Source organism: Lycorma delicatula, chromosome 4, assembly GCF_047948215.1.
Source record: "Lycorma delicatula isolate Av1 chromosome 4, ASM4794821v1, whole genome shotgun sequence".
NCBI lineage: Eukaryota > Metazoa > Arthropoda > Insecta > Hemiptera > Fulgoridae > Lycorma > Lycorma delicatula.
Window position 1 is genome coordinate 38635973 of NC_134458.1, and position 20699 is coordinate 38656671.

Below are 20699 nucleotides of genomic sequence, written 5' to 3' on the forward strand. Positions count from 1 at the left end.
GGTTAATACAAAGTCAAAGTTGTTAAAATGTACTGGCAATTAAATTTAGATTTATATTAATATCTGTTACATGGAAAAGACATAAGTTTTGATCAATTTATTTTTTAGTTATGAAGTATTATTTATTATTAGATTTTGTGTTCCTGTACAAAATATTAGATAATGGGAATGGTATAAGCCTGGAAATAGCAACTGTTGTTACTGACAGGATGCAAGTGCCAGAAATATGGCACTTGATTAATTGTATAATTGTTGTAATACTAGAATTCCAGTTAAACATTGGTCGAGGTTTTTGCTTATTCTCAGTTTTTTTTGTCTCAGTTAAAAAATACTAATAGCAATATATCTGTTGAATTGTGGATGAGTTAGTTTTTTAAAATAATAACTGTAATGGCTGTTGGTATACAAACCAACATTAATTTTTGTGTGTAGATATCTCAGTATATTCTATTTGTGTTTTTTTTACTTTTTATTTATTCGAGTGTGTGATAGTTCTTCACAATAAAGTTAAATTGCATTTAAATTTGATTGATTGATTACAAATTGATAAATTTGGTTATAAAGCAGGAATTTTGATTTACCAAAATTAGCATGATGCAATGATGATGTCTATCCTGAGTTTGATATTACTAGTCAGTGCATAACATTTTCATGAACCAGGCAGCAGTAAGAATTTATGTGCTGATTATTGTAATGGTATTGTAAATTTATATTTGGAAACAGGTGATCTCACAGAAAATAAAATAAACTTAGATTTTGGAGCAAGAGGTGTTATTCCACCTTAGATTTCCCCTTCTATTTTATATTTTATTTTTTCTGTACTTCGAATGTTCTAAAATTTTAGGCAAGTTAACCTTAAAATCTGCTTTATAAAATGTGTATTAAAACAATTTTCTTTATCATTTTTCTAATTTGATTTCAAAGGTAAATTTTTGTTTTTGCTGATTTAGGTATTATTTTTACTTTTGCAATTCTAATATACTTGATGTTACATTTAAATAGTAATTAGATAATAATTCAAGATAAGTTTCTAAACAATATGTATTACTACTTAAACTTATCGTCTATATGCTTCGTTCTTCTATCTTCCGTAGACTTTGCCCCTATTATATGATTCGTATTTTTAATTCGTGTATACTTTTTCAGTTCTTTTATTGATAGAGAGTTAAAATTTACTGATTTTTTGACATTAACTTGTTTGCTTTGAATATGAAAACTATTAATTTGTAGGATGACAGTTTTCATCCAATATCTACTTTGGATGACTGTATAGGCTATCTATATATTGTAATGTATGAAGCGTAAACAACATTTAATAAAAAAAACTGGATTCTGAAAAAAATAAGGCAATATTAGATAAATTTCAATACAGTTTACTAAAAAATTAGGACTTGGAAAACACTGGTTAAAATGAAAGTCTCAGTAATAATACAATAATTTTTAAATATTATAACAAAGATTAAGTTTAATAGGTTGTTGAAATGATGTCCTGAACCGCAGTTTCTTGCTGAGTTGATCTACCTCATGCAAATCATTAGCACAGCTCGTATTGCTATACTGTTCTGCATGTATGTTTCAGATGAATGTACACTGTGTGGTTTGTGGTTGTATGTTCTTAAGCAGCGAGTTACATTGCTTGTTGTTTAAAATTGTTTAGTGTTTTTATTTGTTGCTACTGTATGTATACATTTATGAGTTTTTAAATGTTTTAATGTTTTACCTTATTGTTTTATTATGCCCTTTTTGGAACAGACAGAAGAAAAAAATTGAGCCATTGTTTGGCGTAATTTGCTACCTGGTTTTAACAGTGATAAATGTGTCAAAAACATTAATGTATTAAAAACAAAACGAAAATGTTACTGTTACAATGTCTCAGTTTAATAGATAGTAGTGACATTGCTAAATGAACTCTATGTTAAAATTGTATTAGTGATATAAAAATAATTATAACGAAAATTAAACTATGTTCTGATCGCATTTAAACTCTTAAAGAAAGTATTGATAATTTGATACAAACTAGATCGAGTGGATATGTAAGTAAATTGAAACATTTTTTTTGAAAATATGTACTAACAGATTGTCTTTAAAAAATGCAGAATTTTTAATAAAAAAATTAAATATGAATATATATAATTTTGATATTCCTTCACTCTCATAACTTCACGTGTTACTGCTTTCTATAAATTTGCTTAACCCAAAATTTGGATAGTCATTTTGCAATAAAAACTATACAGTTTATGTATAAATTGGCTGAATTGTTTATCTAGGTGAAAACTCATCCTCAGCAATTTATCGTAAGAGATGGTCAAACACAGCAACAGTATGTAAATACGACTGGTGTTACCAGCACTAGTCAACTGACATGGCAGCAGCAACAAACACAACAACCACAGGGACAACAAACACCACAACAAACCCAACAATATCAGCAAATTCGGCAACAGCAGCAACAACAACAAACACAGCCGCAGCAGCAGCAGCAGATAACTAGTCAACAAATTCAACAGAGAATAACATGGACACAGGTTAGTTGTTTAATATCTGGTAAGTAGATATGATAATCACCAATTTTATTATTTTTATGAAATACATCTGAAAATTAATCAAATTTTATTGTCCTTTTGAGAGAGGAAATTATTTCTGTTTTGGATAGCATTTTACACTTTTTATCTTTTGTATATTTCAAATTTAGCTGAATTCTCCTAAGTCAGCATGCTTTTGTAACATTAAGTTGCTTATTCTTTTGCATACTAATTAGTGTTGTCCATGTGTATGTTATAGGGAGGTGCAACAACTGGAGCTGGAGGAGGTGGTGGGCCTCCGAGACAACTGATACATATGGATGCGCAAACACATGCACAGTTACAACAGATGGACCCTCAGCAGCGTGCACTCTTTCTTCAGGGGTTACAAAAACAGAGACAGCTTGTGTTACAAAGACAATTGCAGGTAATGCTGTGTATTGTATGTCACTTAAGTATTTTTTTATGACATGTACTTTATAACCATTGAGTTCCATCAAGAATTTCTGAGGTCACCCTCCTTAAGCTCCACCAAGTCATTAATGGAATATCATTTGATATGTTAAAACAATATAATATTAAGCCTGTTTTCTTTTTCTTATATTCCTTAATTGTAGTTTTGTCTATCCCAGAGTGAATATTTTTAATCAGTTCGTTTTCTATAATATTAGAATTATTAAATTTAAAAAAATTTTAATTTTCTTGAATGCCCTTAATTTTTTTTCTTATAAAAGAATAATTAATTTTTGTTTATTCCTTGTGTACAATAAAAACAAAATGTTATATTTATGGCCTTTATTACTGAACTAATGTGATTATTGTAATGTACAGACAAATGAAATTAAACAGCTCTGTGTACTTTGTCCAATAACATATATGAATTAAAAACATAACTAATAATATACCCAGTGGGTGAAAAGTAACTTTCACCCCCTGTAACGTTTTTCATAATTGAGATAACTGAATGTGGTTTGCAGCATTCTTCCTTGCATCTAGGGACTATTTCAATGAATGGCTATTTTCACTCTGGGTGGTGGGGGGATACGGGGCAATTCAAAAATTTTTAACGAGACCAGTAGTCATTTGATATATAATTTTAAAGAGCTCGATGAGACAAGAAAAATGATACAATTCAAACTAAATTCTGATTGTCCAATCCAAAATGGCAACCAACAATGTGTTTGTTTCAAAGAGCTAGAACTATGGTTGTATACTCACTTTTAATTTTTTTATTATTTAAGGTATTCTGATTCTCTCTTTGTAAATCTTCTCTGATAATAGAGGCTACTTCAGTAAGCCTCAATTTAGAGTAGTATTTGGTCTTCAGAGGGGGCAGGGGAGATTTAAAAGTTTTAAATGGTACATACAATGATGTGATATTTTGCTTAAAAGGTCTTTCCGAGACAAGCAAAATTATATTAAAAAAATTCAATTTTGACTATTTAAACCAAAACAGTGACCACAAATTTCAATATGTCAATTAAAAATTGAAAAAATTAATTATTTAATTTGTTCAAATATTTATTTTAATAAAACTTACATATATTATATAATATTGTTAGTTACTTTTCAGCAATCCGGTATAATTACCAGTATTATTATTTTAATATTATTAGTTGGTGTGATTAATATGTAGGCATGTAGTTATTTCTTGATAGTTCTTTTTAAGCATTGATTTAACTGTTAAAACTTTAATGAAGCCTTTTTTAAAATTTAATGACTGTTGGGTAATGAAAGTAAAATACAATTAAAAAGCTGTGATTAAGAGAGTGTTGTAAATGACAGCTAAAGAGAAATAAAATGGTTTATTTATGTAAAAAAAACATCCATTTTGTGCAGATGTAAAAATGTCATTCATTTTTTGCAGACTAAGAAAAACTGTTCATTAATGTTAAATCAGTAGAAGCTTACTGAATGCTAGAGTATGTCCATTTGTTTAGTAAGTAGGTAATCAAAACATCAGAATGCTTGATTGTCCACAAAAAATAGAATTATGGAAATAAATAAATAAATATATATATATATATATATATATACTGCATGAATATGATTTTCTAGTGAAACACATCATCACCTGTAGATGTTTAGTTTATATCATATCGCCTCACCCTCATTTAATTGAACTCCTGAGCTCCTTGATGAATTATGGAATTAATTGTAGGAGAGATCTGACTTTTATTTATTTACCATTGAATTTATATGACATTCTTTTAAAAGTTGAATGAATATTAAACTGGGTTGAGAAGATGAAATTGTTCAAATTTCAGCCTAAATTAGCATTCAATTTTAGCCAAAAATTATTTCAGATACTGAATATTGAATAAGATCATATCTTGATGTACAGCATGTAAAAATGTAATCATCCCAACAGAGTGCATATTAAAAGTGCTGTCTATAAATATATTTAACTAAACATTAAATTAGTTGTTTAGTGGAAGATACTCAGAAATATTTTAGTGGTTGAACTATATTTCCTTAAAACATTAACATAAATTTGTTACATTCTGCCACTGAAGAAGTGGTTACATGCCTTTGCTTTAGAAGCATGACAGTACAAGCAGAACAAAGCAAAGAGCCATTTATACCAAACCTACTGTTCTTAACTTCCAAACTTAAGTTTGTAAGGTTTGAATATAGGCTAATGATGGCCTTCCCTGTCAAACTATTATAAATTCACTATTAGGTTATCGGCTGAAGAATTTTGTGTCTATGAAGGGAAGGTCAAATCAAACCAGAACCTGATGTTTGACTATTGTGCTTGAGTGGGCTAGATCATACCAGTTTGCAACTGCAAGGTAGGAGGAAAACTACCTCTCATTAACAGCAAGGCTCTATAACGCGAGTCACATTTCTGCACTATGAGAATCAGAACCTGAAAGAGATTGCACAGTTCAATCATTATCACTAATTATTTGAGATAACCTCAGGCTCACTGCAAATGTGAATTCTATATTAATATAAATTTTCATGGTTAACATATAGAAATTATATTAATAGTGCTCAAATCCTAGCTGACAGAGTAACCTAATTAGGTAGCAGAATTAATATTTTAGTCAGTGTCATTTCAACTTACCCTTAATGAAGGGATATATCTTCTGACATTTTTCTACTTGCAGTTAAGTTTAGTTGTTTTATTATAGACTTAAAACATGATATGAAAGTCATGCTTGTCAATTTGGCCTGTTTCATTAATTTTAGTAATATAGCCTAATTATAGTCTCATAGAAAACATACCTTACAACCTTTTTTTTCCATCTGAAGAACACAAACACATGTCTGCTACAAGAAATCGGAAATGTTAACTTGTTCCAAACATATTAAAAAGAACACATGAAATTACAAATATAAAACCATAGTTACAAAACATAGTTACAAAAAAAAAAAACAAAAGTTACTAATTTTCACGAGTTCAATATTTTGCTTTATTTTTTGGTAATTTATCATTCTTTGCAGAAGTTTGTTATTTTCTTTTGAACTAAAATTCTTTTCCTTTTCTATGTCAAGTTGGAAAAATTGTGATAATACTCTTTACTCTATCAGTTTGGTTCCTTTTTATCTATTGGTCCATTTGATGTATTTTGTGAACATCCTTCTCTCTGTTTGAAATTTTTTGGTCAAAAGTCACACCCTTCTCAAGTTAAACATAAATTTCTTTTTTGCTTAAAATTTTGTATCTGGTGTCATTAAATGTCATTCTCCCATCCATTCTATAAATGGATATATGTTTTCAGTCCTATGTTTATTCTGATATATTTCTTTAATTGTAATGCAGAGTAGTTGTTTTCTGTAAATGTATGCTTCTAAAAGCAGTTATGCCATTTTACCATCTACTGAAACGAAGCAGTTTTAGAAATTTTTCAATTTAGAAAAATAAGCATGTAAATAGATAAAAAACATAACATTAAACATTGTTATATATTATGAATATTAAAGTTTAGAATATGAATATGTTATGAAAATTTGTTCAAAATTCTTATATTAGAATTCCTTTAATACCTGCTTTATTATACCCCCAGGTATTATTAATACCTGGGGGTCATGAAATCAGCCTACAACTTTACACTTAAACAATAATGAAATCATTTTATGAGAGAAAAAAAATAATTTATTATAATCATTTTAATTACATTTATAAGTACACATGTAAAAAAAAATAAATTAATAAGATGGTTGTCTTTGTTTTTCATTTAAAAGTTTCTTCACATGTGGATTTATGTTACAAACACACAAAAGAAATTTGTTTTCAAGTGATAAAAGACAATTCTTATATTTAATTTTTAGAGTAACCATAGATAAAAAATGTTTTCACAGATGTAAGACTGGAGAAAGGGATTAATATTTTCATTGCTTCTGTGGCAAATTTCTATATTTACTTCAACAAGCTAGCCAAAACATATCTAAATCTTCAGGTATGAATTGTAACATTTTATTGGTTTTGATGAGCTGGTCGTGAATATCAATCAGTAACTTAGCAGCTGCAACAACGTTTTCACTAAATGGACTCTTGAGAAATTATTTTTATCTTTCCCGGAAATAGTCCAACTGAATTTTTAGCTCACGCAAATGCATCTTCATGCTATCCAAATAATAATGTAAACAATAATAGTAATAATAATAATAGTGGCTTTTTCATTCAAATTTTTCTCAATATAATCAGAAGTGAGTAGAAACATGTCAAAATTTTTGCTTTGAAGGAGAATAATCCAGATATCAAGCCTCTTAATGAAAGCATGAATTTTATTTGTCACTAATAAAATGTTTTTATCAGGTCCTTATAAATTCACATTCAAGTTTAAATGAGAAAATACATCAGCTAAGTAAGCTAACAGGAAACATATACTTGTTATTCTGTAAAAACATTGAGAATGGCTTTGTTTGTCTTGGAAAAATATTATTACTTCATCTTACAATTTCAATAATACTTTCCCCTGTGATAACCATTTGACTCCTGTATGGAAAAGAAGAAATTTTTTCTTTATGCCCATTTCATCACATAGTTTATCAAACAGCCTACTCTATTGACGGTCAACTTTTAATAAAATTAACTATTTTTACAGTTTTACAAAGAACTTGTTTGAGATTTTCTGGCGTATTTTTTGTTGCAAGCGCACGTCTGAAGGAAGCAGTGTGTCCATTCTGCCCCTGGTATAAGATGATCTTTTAATTTTTTTTAGAAATCCACTGTTCTTTCCTGTTATTGCCTTTGCACAGTCACTACATACTGCAATACATTTTGTCCAATCTATGTTATAGTTTTTAGTACCTTTATAAAAAACATCAAAAAGACATTGTCCTGTTGCATGACCAGCTATTGATTTGCAAAACAACATATTTTTCTTTTGATTTATCTGTCCTTATCTTATTCATGTCTCACAAAACATAAGAACTGAAAAATGTATGTCTAATCTCTTGATTCATCAAATTGAATACTAAAAACCTCACTTTAACTCTTGCTGAATTATCATGAACTTCAGCAGCCATGCCCTTGATATTGTGTCATTTTGAAACTGTCATTCGCCTTGATACTATGTCATTGGAATGCAGAATTTTTTTTTCAATTTTTTTGCTCTTTCCATGCCTATTAAACCACTGACCATATCAATTGCAGCCGAGAGTATGAGGTTTTCTGCGATTGTATATGGTTTGGACATCTTAGCTACTGTTAATGGTATGAGATAATATGCTTCAAGTGTACTTGCTAATAAAAGTACACTTGAAGCATATTATCTATAAGCATAAATTAGTATGGCTAATAAAAGTAGCTAAATCAACAAGCTGCTATTCACAAATAGCAGCTTGTTGATTTCTTGAAGTGTCTAATTTTCTTTCAAAAAATTCCAAGGGTTTGCTTTTATGGTCCAGATGTTTAGTTTTCAAGTGCCGCATTAATTTTGATGGCTTCCTACTTTCATCAGGAGGACTTGAAAGCAAACAATCCAGTGTGGCTTTCCACCCAGTGAGGTAAAACCATAATTTAAATAACTGTCATTGTACAATTTTGTCTTTTTACCACTTGGTTCACTGGATGTCGGTGGCTCACTTCATTTTCACAAATTTATCCATGTTGTATAAGAATCTAATTGAAAAAAAACAAACACGAAAACACTTATACTGTTTGACCACACAATAAAGACCAAAACTTCAATTATTATTATTTTCAATAAAATTATGCTTTAAAATCTTAAATAAAAGCTTCAGATGCATGCTTCGCATTCGAACCTAAACTGATATTTTGCAATCCGTGACGGTGATTTTGTACTGCTGAGAGCACGATTGTTAAAATGTATCATATGCATGTTCGAATATAACATTCTCACAGCAAATATTATGCAAGCAGGCCAAGTTACAAGCAGCACCTACACAAGTTAGTACCTGTAAATTGCTCATGTTTGTACAATTCTTATTTGCATGTTCATATGCATCGCTATCAATGCAGCTAAATAGTTCATTGGGTGGGGTTGGCAGGGTCGCAAAATTTTCATTATATATTTTTTTTAACTTTTTGGAAGTCATGGAGCTAAAAAGGTTGAGAATCACTGCTTTAAAGAATGTAAAACTTTTTCATTTTAATCACTTTTTCAACTGATTTGTCAAATTTCATACCTTTAAGACATCATGTCTGCAATGGAGTTGGAAATCCAATAAACAGAGTTAAACTTTTTATAAAAGAATCAGTTCAGAAATTTTTTTTAAACTTCAAGCCGTTTGTATGCTGTTTTTTTCATTAGTAGGTTTTTGCTATATTATATTTGGGATTCTTCCAGATAAATAAACATTATTTTGTAAACATAAAGGATGTTGTTATTATACAATAGTCTTTGAAAAACTTGTGCATGAATCCCGGTTTTTAACTCAAATTTTTACTTCTTAGCATTTTCATTTGCAAAACAGAATTGATATGCATAACACAAGATTTCAGCAATGTATTCAAGATGATACTGAATAAGACCATAATGTAATTATATTAATCAATGAATAGACCAAAAGAATAGTTTAATCTCATGAGCAGATTTTATAATTTCTTTTTAGCAAATTTTTATAATTCTTTTACATACATAATTGAATGTTCATTCCAAGAAAGGATTAATATGAATATTCACTGTCATATAGGTACCAGAAATTTAACTGTATTAACATTAGGGTTTTTTTACATTGTTACTGTTATGGGATACGTTTTATGTGCATTATTCTTGAATTATATCACATCAATTTTTGAGACATTGAGAGTATATTTCTATTAAAGAACCTGATTATCTCCTACATGGCTACTTTTATTCTCAAATGTAGATTTGTCAAATTTTAGAAGGAAGGATCATCAGCATGGGAAATTAAAGGGCTTTTTTCTTTTTGGAAATTTATTGATGTCGCATCCGACATCAATAAATCACTTTTATTCATCATAAAAGTGGATCCAGATTGATTTCTGAGGGACAGCATTTAAGTATATCATATTGAGATTTATACCTGGTTACTGAACCTATCTTTACCAAAAATTACTTCAGTACATAGTAATATGTTGATTGTGAAAGATCTAATTAAATGTAAGGATATATCCCAAATTCCAAAATGTCCCAGCTGCTGATAGAGTGTATTTTTGTCCACAATATTGAGGCACTTAAAGGAAGGTTCCTACCATCATCACTCTTTCATCATTATTTCTATAGATTTTAATTTTGCAGTACTGTTAACTGTATTCATTCTTTTCTAAAGCCAAACTGTCTCGATTAGAATATTATTTTTATTTATAAATTCAAAGGCAAGGTTTTCTAATAGTTTGCCAAAAGTTGAGGATAGAGAATTTAGTCTATAATTAGTTTCTCTTTTATCACCATATTTTTTACCGTTACAGATTTTAAAGTGAATGAAACACACAGTTTGATAAGCTGTTATTTATTAAAGTGGTTTAGTAACTTTGTAAAAACTTATAACACTATTGCAAAAAAACCATGGAATTATACCATTTCGTCTACAACTATAGTTAGATTCCATAATATTTGCTATTTTGATCAGATTGGTATCATTAATTGGTTTGACAAAGCCAAGTTATTAATAGATTTAAAATTACAATCCGGTTTACTGAAAAGGTTATTCAGAACACTCATCTAGCATCTGGATTTAATTGATTTTTTCTAAAAAAAAGATGTTATTCAAATTTTTAACCACTTTTGGGTTGTTAAGTACCTTAGCATCTGACAATAACTGTATTATCAATTTCTTATCACCTTTTTATCCTGTACTTTCTTGGGCTGAGTTCATACTTTAGGCAAATTGTCCACTAAAAATCTCTCTAAATGGGTGTATTTATAAAACAATTAACTAAATTTATTTATTACTATTTTGAAATTTTATAAAGGAAGGAGACAGTAGGGAGCTGTTAGATTTATTGTTCTCATAACTAACATAGTTAGTTGTGAGGTTAGGTGAACATTCATCTCAAAACAATATAAACATTATTAAAAACACTTATTGATATTATTGAAATCACAAATCAATCTGTCATTTGCCAGTAATAGATTTCACTGATGTTTTTTATTTTTTTTTACTTATATCCTAGGCTGAAGAGCAATCACTGGTAAACACTGTCTGAACAAAATTAAGTTATCTACCATTTGAGTACTACATTTTTTTAGGTCATCAGTCAGATGACTGGTTTGATGCTCTTCTCCATTCCTTTTTGTTATGTGGTGGATCTTTTAACCTTACAATTTTTCTGCCTTATACCCTTAATTATATGCTTTAAGAATTTATGTCCTTATTTATGCTTTAAGAATTTATGTCCTGGAATTTATGTCCAGTTTATGTCCTTTTCTACAGTTTTTATCTATTACAGGTCCCTCTTTAACCAAATTATAATGAAACCTGGATGTCTTAATACCTGGTTCTTCAATCTATTTTTTTCTTTTTTAGAAGTGTGTGATACAAATTTCTCTCTTTGCCTATTCATCTTAAGACCTCTTCATTTGTAATTTTATTGACCTATTTAATTTTCAACATCCTGTCATTACATTTTATTTCAAACATCTCAGTTTTTCTGTTTTTCCTGCAGTTCATGTTCCATTTTCATAAACTACTGCATTCCATACATATATCTTCAGATATTTCTAATTTTTAAATCTATATTTGATAGCAGCTGATTACTTTTTTGCATGAAAGTATTTGTCTCTTATTACTTTGTTGATTCTTTGTGAATTTACTTCTCAGAATTTTGCTTTTATTCTTTGTAACTTTGTAACTCCTCAGATTGAAGTAACAAGAGAAATGCCAGTTAACCAATTCAGAAAAAAAATATTGCTTTGAAATCTGATATGTTAAACATACTATTAGTTAACAGATTTTTCTTTAATCTATATTGTATTTTTTATATATTTATTTAGGCACAACAACAACAGCAACAGCGTCAAACAACACAAGTCGCCCAGACAGGCCCAGCTACTGCAGGAGGCAGCATGGTCGTAGGAGTGCGTCAGTCACAAGTTACTGCTGTTATTAGAAGCCATTTGCCTCCTGGTCTCAGTCCACAGCAGTTACAGTGGGTACAACACAGACAACACCAGCAAATTCTTATTCATCAGAATTCCCAGCTAAGACAGCAAGTTAGTATTAATCCTTTTTTGTTTTAATCAGTCAGTTTGCATTATCCTTTACAATTTATGTAGAGTAAGTGTCAACTATCTAAAGTAATTGGAATCAAGGGTAATTTAGATGTTCAAGAATTTTTTCTTGGACACGCAAAAAATTATATTATGGTATTTAATCATGAAGGATACGTGTAGGGTACAGATATTGAGTTAAAAATTCTAGTTCATAATGTGTTAATGTTGTAAACGCTATTTACAGGTATTATAATAATCTTTTACCCCAAGGCAGTATTTTTAATCTGTGAAATACATTATGTTGTTATAAATTAAATAATGTTTATAAAAAATAACAATCAGTATATGCAATACAGCAACTAAGTATATATATTTTTTTATTTTTTATTTAATTCTATTAGTATAAACCATTTAATACAGAATATTGAGATAAGCCATATCTTACCTTAATTTTATCATGATAGTTCTTTTGCGAGATTCCGCATCCTCACTAACGATTGAATTATTCATTTAATTAAACTGCGTATTAAATAAAGACATTAAAAATTAAAAGTATTAAAATAAACTATTCATATTGTGTAATGTTTGTTACATTACTGTAATATTATAATGATAATTGCTTATTAATTTATTACATGAGTGCTGCTATCTGTTGCTGTCTCCCTCGAACACTGTCTGATCATTTATCAAACTGAAATTTTGTTTATATTTATAAATATAATATACTTCTAATATATTTAATTTTTTTTCTTTATTAATTTCTAACATTTCTAAATTTGTGTTAATATCAGAAATACAATGTTTATTTTTTATTAGATGTTCTGCCATATTAGATAAATTGAATTTATTATTTTTTTAAATTTCTATAATGTTTAAGACATCTTGTTTTAAAGGATCTATTTGTTTTTCCTGTATAAATACTATCACAATCATTACTTTTAATTTTATAGATTTCACACAGATTGTTTATTTTATTAATATTTTTTTTTTCTAAATATTTTATTATGTGGTTGTTAGGTTTGTATGCTGGGTTAAATATTTCTTTATTGTAAGTTTTAGTAATGTTTTCAATGTAGTATTAGAGTATAAATACTGTATATTTATGTTTTCACTTGTTGATGTCTTATTATATATTGGTTATAAGGTAGTTATTTTGTTATTGTGTTTTGATGTTTTATAAATATTAATTAAAGTTGTATCAGATTCATTTTCAACCGCTGTATGTTTTATGATGTTTATTTCATTATTAACTTTTTTTGTTATTGTGAGTGTGCTGGATTGCTCTCTCAATCATATTTGTATAAGAGTTAATTTTTTGTGACAAAGAGTATTTGATTTTTTGTGAATTGTATTATTAGATGTAGGTTTTCTACATACTGATGTTTCAACTTTGTTATCCATGTTTATTTTGATATTCACATCTAAATAATGTATCATTCTATTGTTATCTATCTTAAATGTGAATTTTAAATTTTCATTATAAGAGTTTAATTTGTTTAATATTATTTATTAGATGTTCATTGTTTATTACTGGGTTATATGTAATCTGGATATCATCACCATACTGTGTCTGTATTAAAACTTTATGAGTGATGCCATGCACTAATTTACTCTCAAAATCATGTAAATATATTTCTTATATAATTGCTGATATTGGAAATCCAATAATTGGTAAGGTATTTTTTGTGCATAATATTTGTTATTAAATTCAAAATAGTTTTGTTGATTATATTTCTTATAATAGTGATGATGCATTTAATAAATTCTGGATCTTCTTCTTGGTTACCTTTTAATGTATTATTATTTTTATTTTTGATTGAATGTACATTATTATGATTATTTTCAGATATATATGTCAGTTATGTCATTACTAACCATTCTAGTGTCTTACATTAAAAATTTTTAATCTATTTACTAATTTCTAACCATTTTTTATATTGATTGATTAGGTAAATTCATTTTTTCTAAGAATTTTATCTATTATGTTGGATATAATATAACAAATGTAGTTGGTAATGGCTAAAGTTTCTTTTTTTTGGAAGTTTTCAGTATTATAATTATATAGTATTCAGGACCTCTGTATTTTTTTATGATACTCAAAACTTCGGGTTGTTTAAATTTAATTCTACAGTCTTTATGACTTATGCTTTGAAGTTAAGAAATTTCATGATAAGAATCAGAAAATGATGCATTTTTTATTCATTAATACTTGCGATGGTGTAAACATGTATTTTCTTATTGCCACTGAATTATATTATTTCTTGAGTACTGGCACAAAATTTTTTATTACAAAAAAAAAAATGATCAGTTGGTATTTTTTTTTTATACCCACTTGTAATATTTGCTTCTAATTCATATCTTTTATGAGTTGAGATATTTGGTATTTAGATATCTTTGTTGTATTTATAATTTCTTATTAATTATAAATGATTATTTGTGCATTAAACCATGCAGTGCCAATGTCTGGTTTTATGAACATTAGGATTGTGTTTTAAAAGTGTTTGAGAAGTACCAACATCCATGTAATCGGATGTCAAGGAATTTGATTATATAATAATTACTTTTACTTTAGTTACTAATTATTTTATGTCAAATGATTTAGGAAGAATCTTAGTTTGCACTGAATGTTTTTAATATGCATATTTAGTCTACAGATCATTTTTCAGTGTTTATTTGGAATGTTGTAAAAATTAGCTTATTACATTTCGTTTATTTGGAATGTTGTTTATGTTGCAAAACACTTCATAAGTATTTCTTTATTATAACTATGTTATAATAACCTGCTATATTCTTAATAAATCAAAAACTTATAAAACATTTCACCTGGATCTTGTAACATCTCTCTTTTAAGAGATACAAGACTGGTTAAAGTCTTGTAGCTATAAGTGTAGTTCAGTTTTGCCAGTGTGAACAAAGAGCCCAGCAGTGAGAAAGAAGTTGGTAGTGATACTGGTGTTAATATTCTTTGGAAAATTACCTTAGAAAAAAGTAAAAATACTGTTAATGCTGCAAAAATGAATAAAATAGGAAGCAGAAGGAAAAAAACACTTCTCTGTGTCCAAAATGCATGAATTGGTTGCTTCATAAATATTATCCTGAACATATTTTCTCTGCCAAGAATGTTTTACTAGAAAATCTGGTCATTGTTACTATTTATAAATGTCAAAAAAAAAAAAATTATTAGCTTTAGAACTTTATCAAAGTTATTATTTAATCCTAAAACACTAAATATCGCCATCAGGGTGTACCTAGTTATTTCATCTAACACTGGAGTCACAATTGAGCCACGTTGTGTAGGACCCCATTAATAATGCTGTAATGATGCTAATTTAAAAAAAAAAAAAAATGGTTACTTATAATTTATCATTCAAAAGCTAACATTTATTGTTACATTATAACATTACCTTTTACCACAATTAAAAAAAAATTTCTTGGTACTCCTGAAGTCAGCTGCTGTTTGAGAGAGTGTTCTGTATATGTAGGTCATGTGCTTACTGTTTGATTTGCTTACCATTTGTGTTTTTAGTTGTCAATTATTATTTTATGATAAGTTTTACATTTTTTGATTAAATATACTAAAATGATGTCAAGTATGGAAATTGTGTGGAAAAACATTTCATTTATAATTCTTCAAGCATTCTTATTGGTTTACTTATTGTTAATATTTATTGTATAGCTATTAGGATATTTTATTGCATTTATTTTTACATTCATTTATTTAAAATATAGTAAAACAATTGAAGATGAGTGAATTATTTAATTATAGTGACATTCGTAAATGTCAATTAATGTGAGATTGCAAGTGAGTCAGTCTGATTCGGACTTCAGTTATATATCCAATTTTCCTTTTGAATCGGATGACAATTCCTCTTCCTTCTACTCTTCTGAAGAGGAAGACATTGAACCTAATGTAATTAACAACAGTGGTAAGAGAAATTATTTTTTTTTTTTTTGAGGGCCTTCTCTCCTTATAGTCATCCAATCTCCATGAAGAAACCTACTCTAAGCAAGGAAGTGGGATGACCTAACAGCAAGTAGAAGTGCAATAGAACAGTCATGAAAAAAGCTTAATATGTCACACTTGCCTAATGGTACTTGTTTCAGGGGGAATACAGATAAATCACAGAAGACCTAAATAGATATAACCTAACATCTAATGCCTAACAATTAACATTCAACACGTAAAAAATAAAACACCTAACATTTATACATGTAATTAAAAATAAACATTTGCTCACTAATACAACATGCATTTAAAAATATATATTCAAACATGTCAGTTTAAAAACAAGCTGGTAGTTTCAAATAAAAATGTAATAATAATAGTTGGAAGTATAAATCTCATACATATACTTTAAAAATGTTGTCGTAACTAGACAGGCTACAAAGTAACGTACTAGATGTATCGACATGTTTCACTTAAAACCTACTGAAACAAGAGAGTCCAGTGCCCCTACACTGACCATCTACTTAGTTCAATGGTCAGCCAGAACGGCAGCTGTCCACACACAGCAGCAAATCCCAGTACATTCTCTTCATTTAAGAATCAACAGAAAATATTCTTGAAAGCATGTAACTTCCTGCTAAAAACATCAACTTTCAACCTCTCATTAAATAAACTAAGGCCATCTAATTACCTTGATATTGGTGACAGCGAAGACCACAACATATATTTCAATAAGTTATGTTGTCTACTGGCAACATATGGTACTCTTTAATCCAGCAGAGTCAAATCCACCTCTACATAACCATTGTTGCCTTAAACAGGAACACAATATCCTGAATTTTTCTTCTCCATTTCAAAAACACAAACCCAAGATGCCTATTGTCATCATATGAGTCATGATGCAAGGCTAATCCATGGTAATGTAGATAAAACAGGAATCTTTCTTGTAGTGCCTCTACCTGTTTACACAGATAGTCCTTATTGCTGTTGCACACCACTGAGCGATACTCCAAAATTGTCCAACCAGTGCTTTATATAAATGCAATGTGGTCTTAATATTTCAAGTTTCCAGCTACCCAGAAAAGTATTTGGTTCCTTCAAACCTTAGCAGTGATATTTTCCACGAGTTTTGAGAAATACAACTTCGAGTCAAAGGTAACATCCAGATCACAAACATGACACAGCGAATCACATTGTTATATATTTTATAATTGTATTTCACAATCATAGTTTTTCTAGAAATGTCATGGCAACCATCTTCAACATTTAACTTCTTTCCATTTTCTAACGCCCATTTCTGTATTTCATCAATGTCCTGCTGAAATACCAAATAATCATCAAAGATGTTCACTTTTGCTCACAACTTGATATCACCAGCAAATGCTATCAGTTTGGACTTTATGCTCTTGCCAATGTCATTGATAAACAATATAAACATCAATGGATCCAAGATGGAACCTTGATGAGGAACACCAGAAGTTGCTCTATATTGACTGGACAAAAACCAGATACTTTAACTTGAAAAGTCCTGTCTGTCAAATAGGATTGCAGCCATTTCAACATGTTATCTGTTACTCCATAGCATTTAATCATAAGAGAAGGATATTATGCATCACTGAATCAAATACTTTACTAAAATCAAAGTAGATCACATCAACCTGCTTCCTACGTTTAATCTCAGATGCCAAAAAGATCATAATATCAATAAATAATTAGTAACTGTGGATCTTTTAGCCATAAACCTGTCTACTTGGAATCAGTATATTTGCTCAAAGAGGAATGCAAATACTGATTGATTATACTTCTCAAAAAGTTTTGCTACCATATTTATTACAGAGACAGGTCTATAATTGCCAATTTCCTGATGATTTTCCTTTTTGGGAATTGGGAATACCATGGCCCGTTTCCAGCTGCTGTTTTCCAGGGAAAACAGCAGTTGTTAAGGTAAAATTGTACTAATATGTAAGGACCGGAGCAACCAACTCTGCCACACCCTTAGTTATAAATGGTGAATACCATCAATTCCAGTGGCCAAACGGAGTCTCAGATCATGGATGACTTTCAGAACATTGTTCACTTTTACAACTGGGTCGTCAATCACATCAATGACACAGTTATCATCATCGTCAATAAGTTTATTCCTGTTATTTATTGAAGGTTGATAAACAGCTTGAAAATAATTTCCAAAGGCCTCAGTCAGCTGTGATGTATCTTTCGCAATAAGATCCTGGATCTTAATAGGACGAACTCTCCTAGATTCCTTTATAAAGAATTGATAAACTTAATCAAATTTTCAGGTTTCAGCTCCAGCTCATCCTCGACCTTCTTTGCTCTGTTTAATGTGTCTCTCCTCAAAAGACTCTTCACTCTTTTAAGCAAAGCAAACTCTTTGTAGAAAAAAAAAGAACAGTACCTGTCCTCTTAAACTTCCTGTGCGCAGTATTATTTCTTTGAGGTATTTAGCCTTAGCAGCAGAAAACCAGTTAGGGTATTTGCCTGTCCTAAATCTTTTTTCAGGTAAATGCTTGGCAATAATACGATTTAGTGACTCATTGAACATACAAGCTGCCACATCAACATGAGAGAGTTGTAAACAAGACTGCAATCCTCCTCCCTAGTACTATGGTACAATTCAACATTCTCACGTTTATTATAATTGTAGCTTGTCCTACCACAATCTGATGTTACTACCTCTTCTATCTCTAAGTGTATGGAAAGAGTATCATGTGGCCCGTCAGGAACAACAAAAAAAATCCTCTTCCATCTGAAGATCTACTTCAGTAGTAGATAAAACCAAATCTAAAATGGACTTCTCACCCACAGGAAGATGAAGGTTAGTTTGACATAATGTGTAATTATCAATAAATTGAAATAATGCCAAAGCTTTTTCCGGGCATGAAAATGAGCTTTGTACTTAGAGAGCAAGTCCTCCAATCAACACCAAGATGTTGAATCGCCCACCAAGACAATCTTTTACCTCTCAGGATTCCATTTATTACCCAGAGCATCCAGATTCCCTATCAATAACTCAGGTCAAGCATCTGAGTAGAAATAGTAGTTCCCAACAAGAAGATTCATTCCATCTTTCATCTTAATCTCAATCCATACACACTCAGGAGTTAATTTCAAGTCTTCTCTTCTAAAACTCTGTATGTGTACATTTACAGCAAGAAGAGAACCTCTTTCTCCCAGTTTACCAGTTTCAACAGCATTTCTATCAGCTCTATACACTCTCCACTTGTCAAAGAAATAATCAGCAGAAAGAAAATTCTCACTGAGTGCTGTGATATCATATTGATATGCAGAGACTGAAGCAAAAATTCCTTAGATTTTGTCTTCAATCCTCTAACATTCTGATGTAGGATGTTAACTGCTCACAGCCCATTATTTTTTCTTAACATTACCATCCTCCAAGGTACCCTTACCCTTCGGGTCAAATATTTGTTTTGGTCATTCCTCCTCCTTGGACTTAATATTAACAGAAGATACAAATGTTCAGATTTTAATGAGTCATAGAACGACAAATTCAGAATACCAGAAGGACCTTCTTAAAGTGCTTATCTGGAACAAGAAAATGAAAAGAACTATATCCTTTCTTGGTTTTCAGCTTAATAAAAACCGTTTAGATTATACCGTTTAGATAATACTTCAGAGGATGAATGAGGATGATGTGTAAGAGTGTGAATGAAGTGTAGTCTTGTACATTCTCAGTTCGACCATACCTGAGATGTGTGGTTAATTGAAGCCCAACCACCAAAGAACATCGGTATCCACGATCTAGTATTCAAATCTGTGTAAAAATAGCTGGCTTTACTAGGACTTGAACGCTGGAACTCTCGACTTCCAAGTCAGCTGATTTGGGAAGATGCGTTCACCACTAGACCAACCCGGTGGCTCCACCGCAGTACACTGTCTTCTCTCATTCTCCCATCTATAACATTTGAAGAAAACATGTTCCGCTGTTTCACGTTGGTCGCAATGTAAACAAATTGGGCTATTCACCCTATTCCTTCCAAACAAATATGTCCGGAATGAATCGTGGCCAGTCAGGAACTGGATGAGCCAGAAACAGTTCCCTCCCAAGCCACAGTCCTATCTCGCCTATAAGCCAAGTCCACTCCCCTTTCCTGGAGGTCCTCCACCTGTTTTGCCATTCTTCTATAAGCTCTCTATTAGCATCTTCTCTACTCATCCCCTCGGAAACTTTTATTCTTGCTCTTGCCATCTGTGTACTGGGGAAACCCCGGCAACCACCAGGAGAGCTTCGATGCTATCTTCAGGGCAATTTTCCATTGGACCCCTTCCAAATGCCGCCGATTTTTATCAGTGTTCAGCGCCATATGCCATACTGTTATACCATATAGTAATACCGGATTTATCTCATGTGAGTGTAGTCGTCTGATGATCTCAGTCCAGTCGTTTCTAATAACACACTCAGGCTTTTGGTAATTATTTCCACCTTTGTGCGGGTCTCCTTAACGTGGTGAGTAAATGATCTTCAGTGGTCTAACCACATTCAAAAGTATTTAACATTTTTTACAGATTGAATGAGTCCTCCTTCACTTCTAATAGAAATATCTCCGATTCTTCTTCTTCTTCCTGTCATTGGTATCATCCTTGTTTTGTTATAAGATGTAC

At 30.2% G+C, this 20699-nt stretch overlaps 1 protein-coding gene across 4 annotated transcripts in view; it reads left to right on the forward strand.

Moving 5' to 3' along the window:
* The window catches only part of LOC142323294 (uncharacterized), a 154797-nt gene that overhangs the window by 20377 nt on the left and 113721 nt on the right, over nucleotides 1–20699 (forward strand). For all 4 annotated transcript variants that reach the window (XM_075362754.1, XM_075362755.1, XM_075362753.1 and 1 more), the window contains exons 8-10: nucleotides 2268–2525; nucleotides 2782–2949; nucleotides 11897–12115. In XM_075362754.1, the coding sequence (XP_075218869.1) occupies nucleotides 2268–2525; nucleotides 2782–2949; nucleotides 11897–12115 (645 nt within the window). The remainder of the gene's footprint in view (nucleotides 1–2267; nucleotides 2526–2781; nucleotides 2950–11896; nucleotides 12116–20699) is intronic.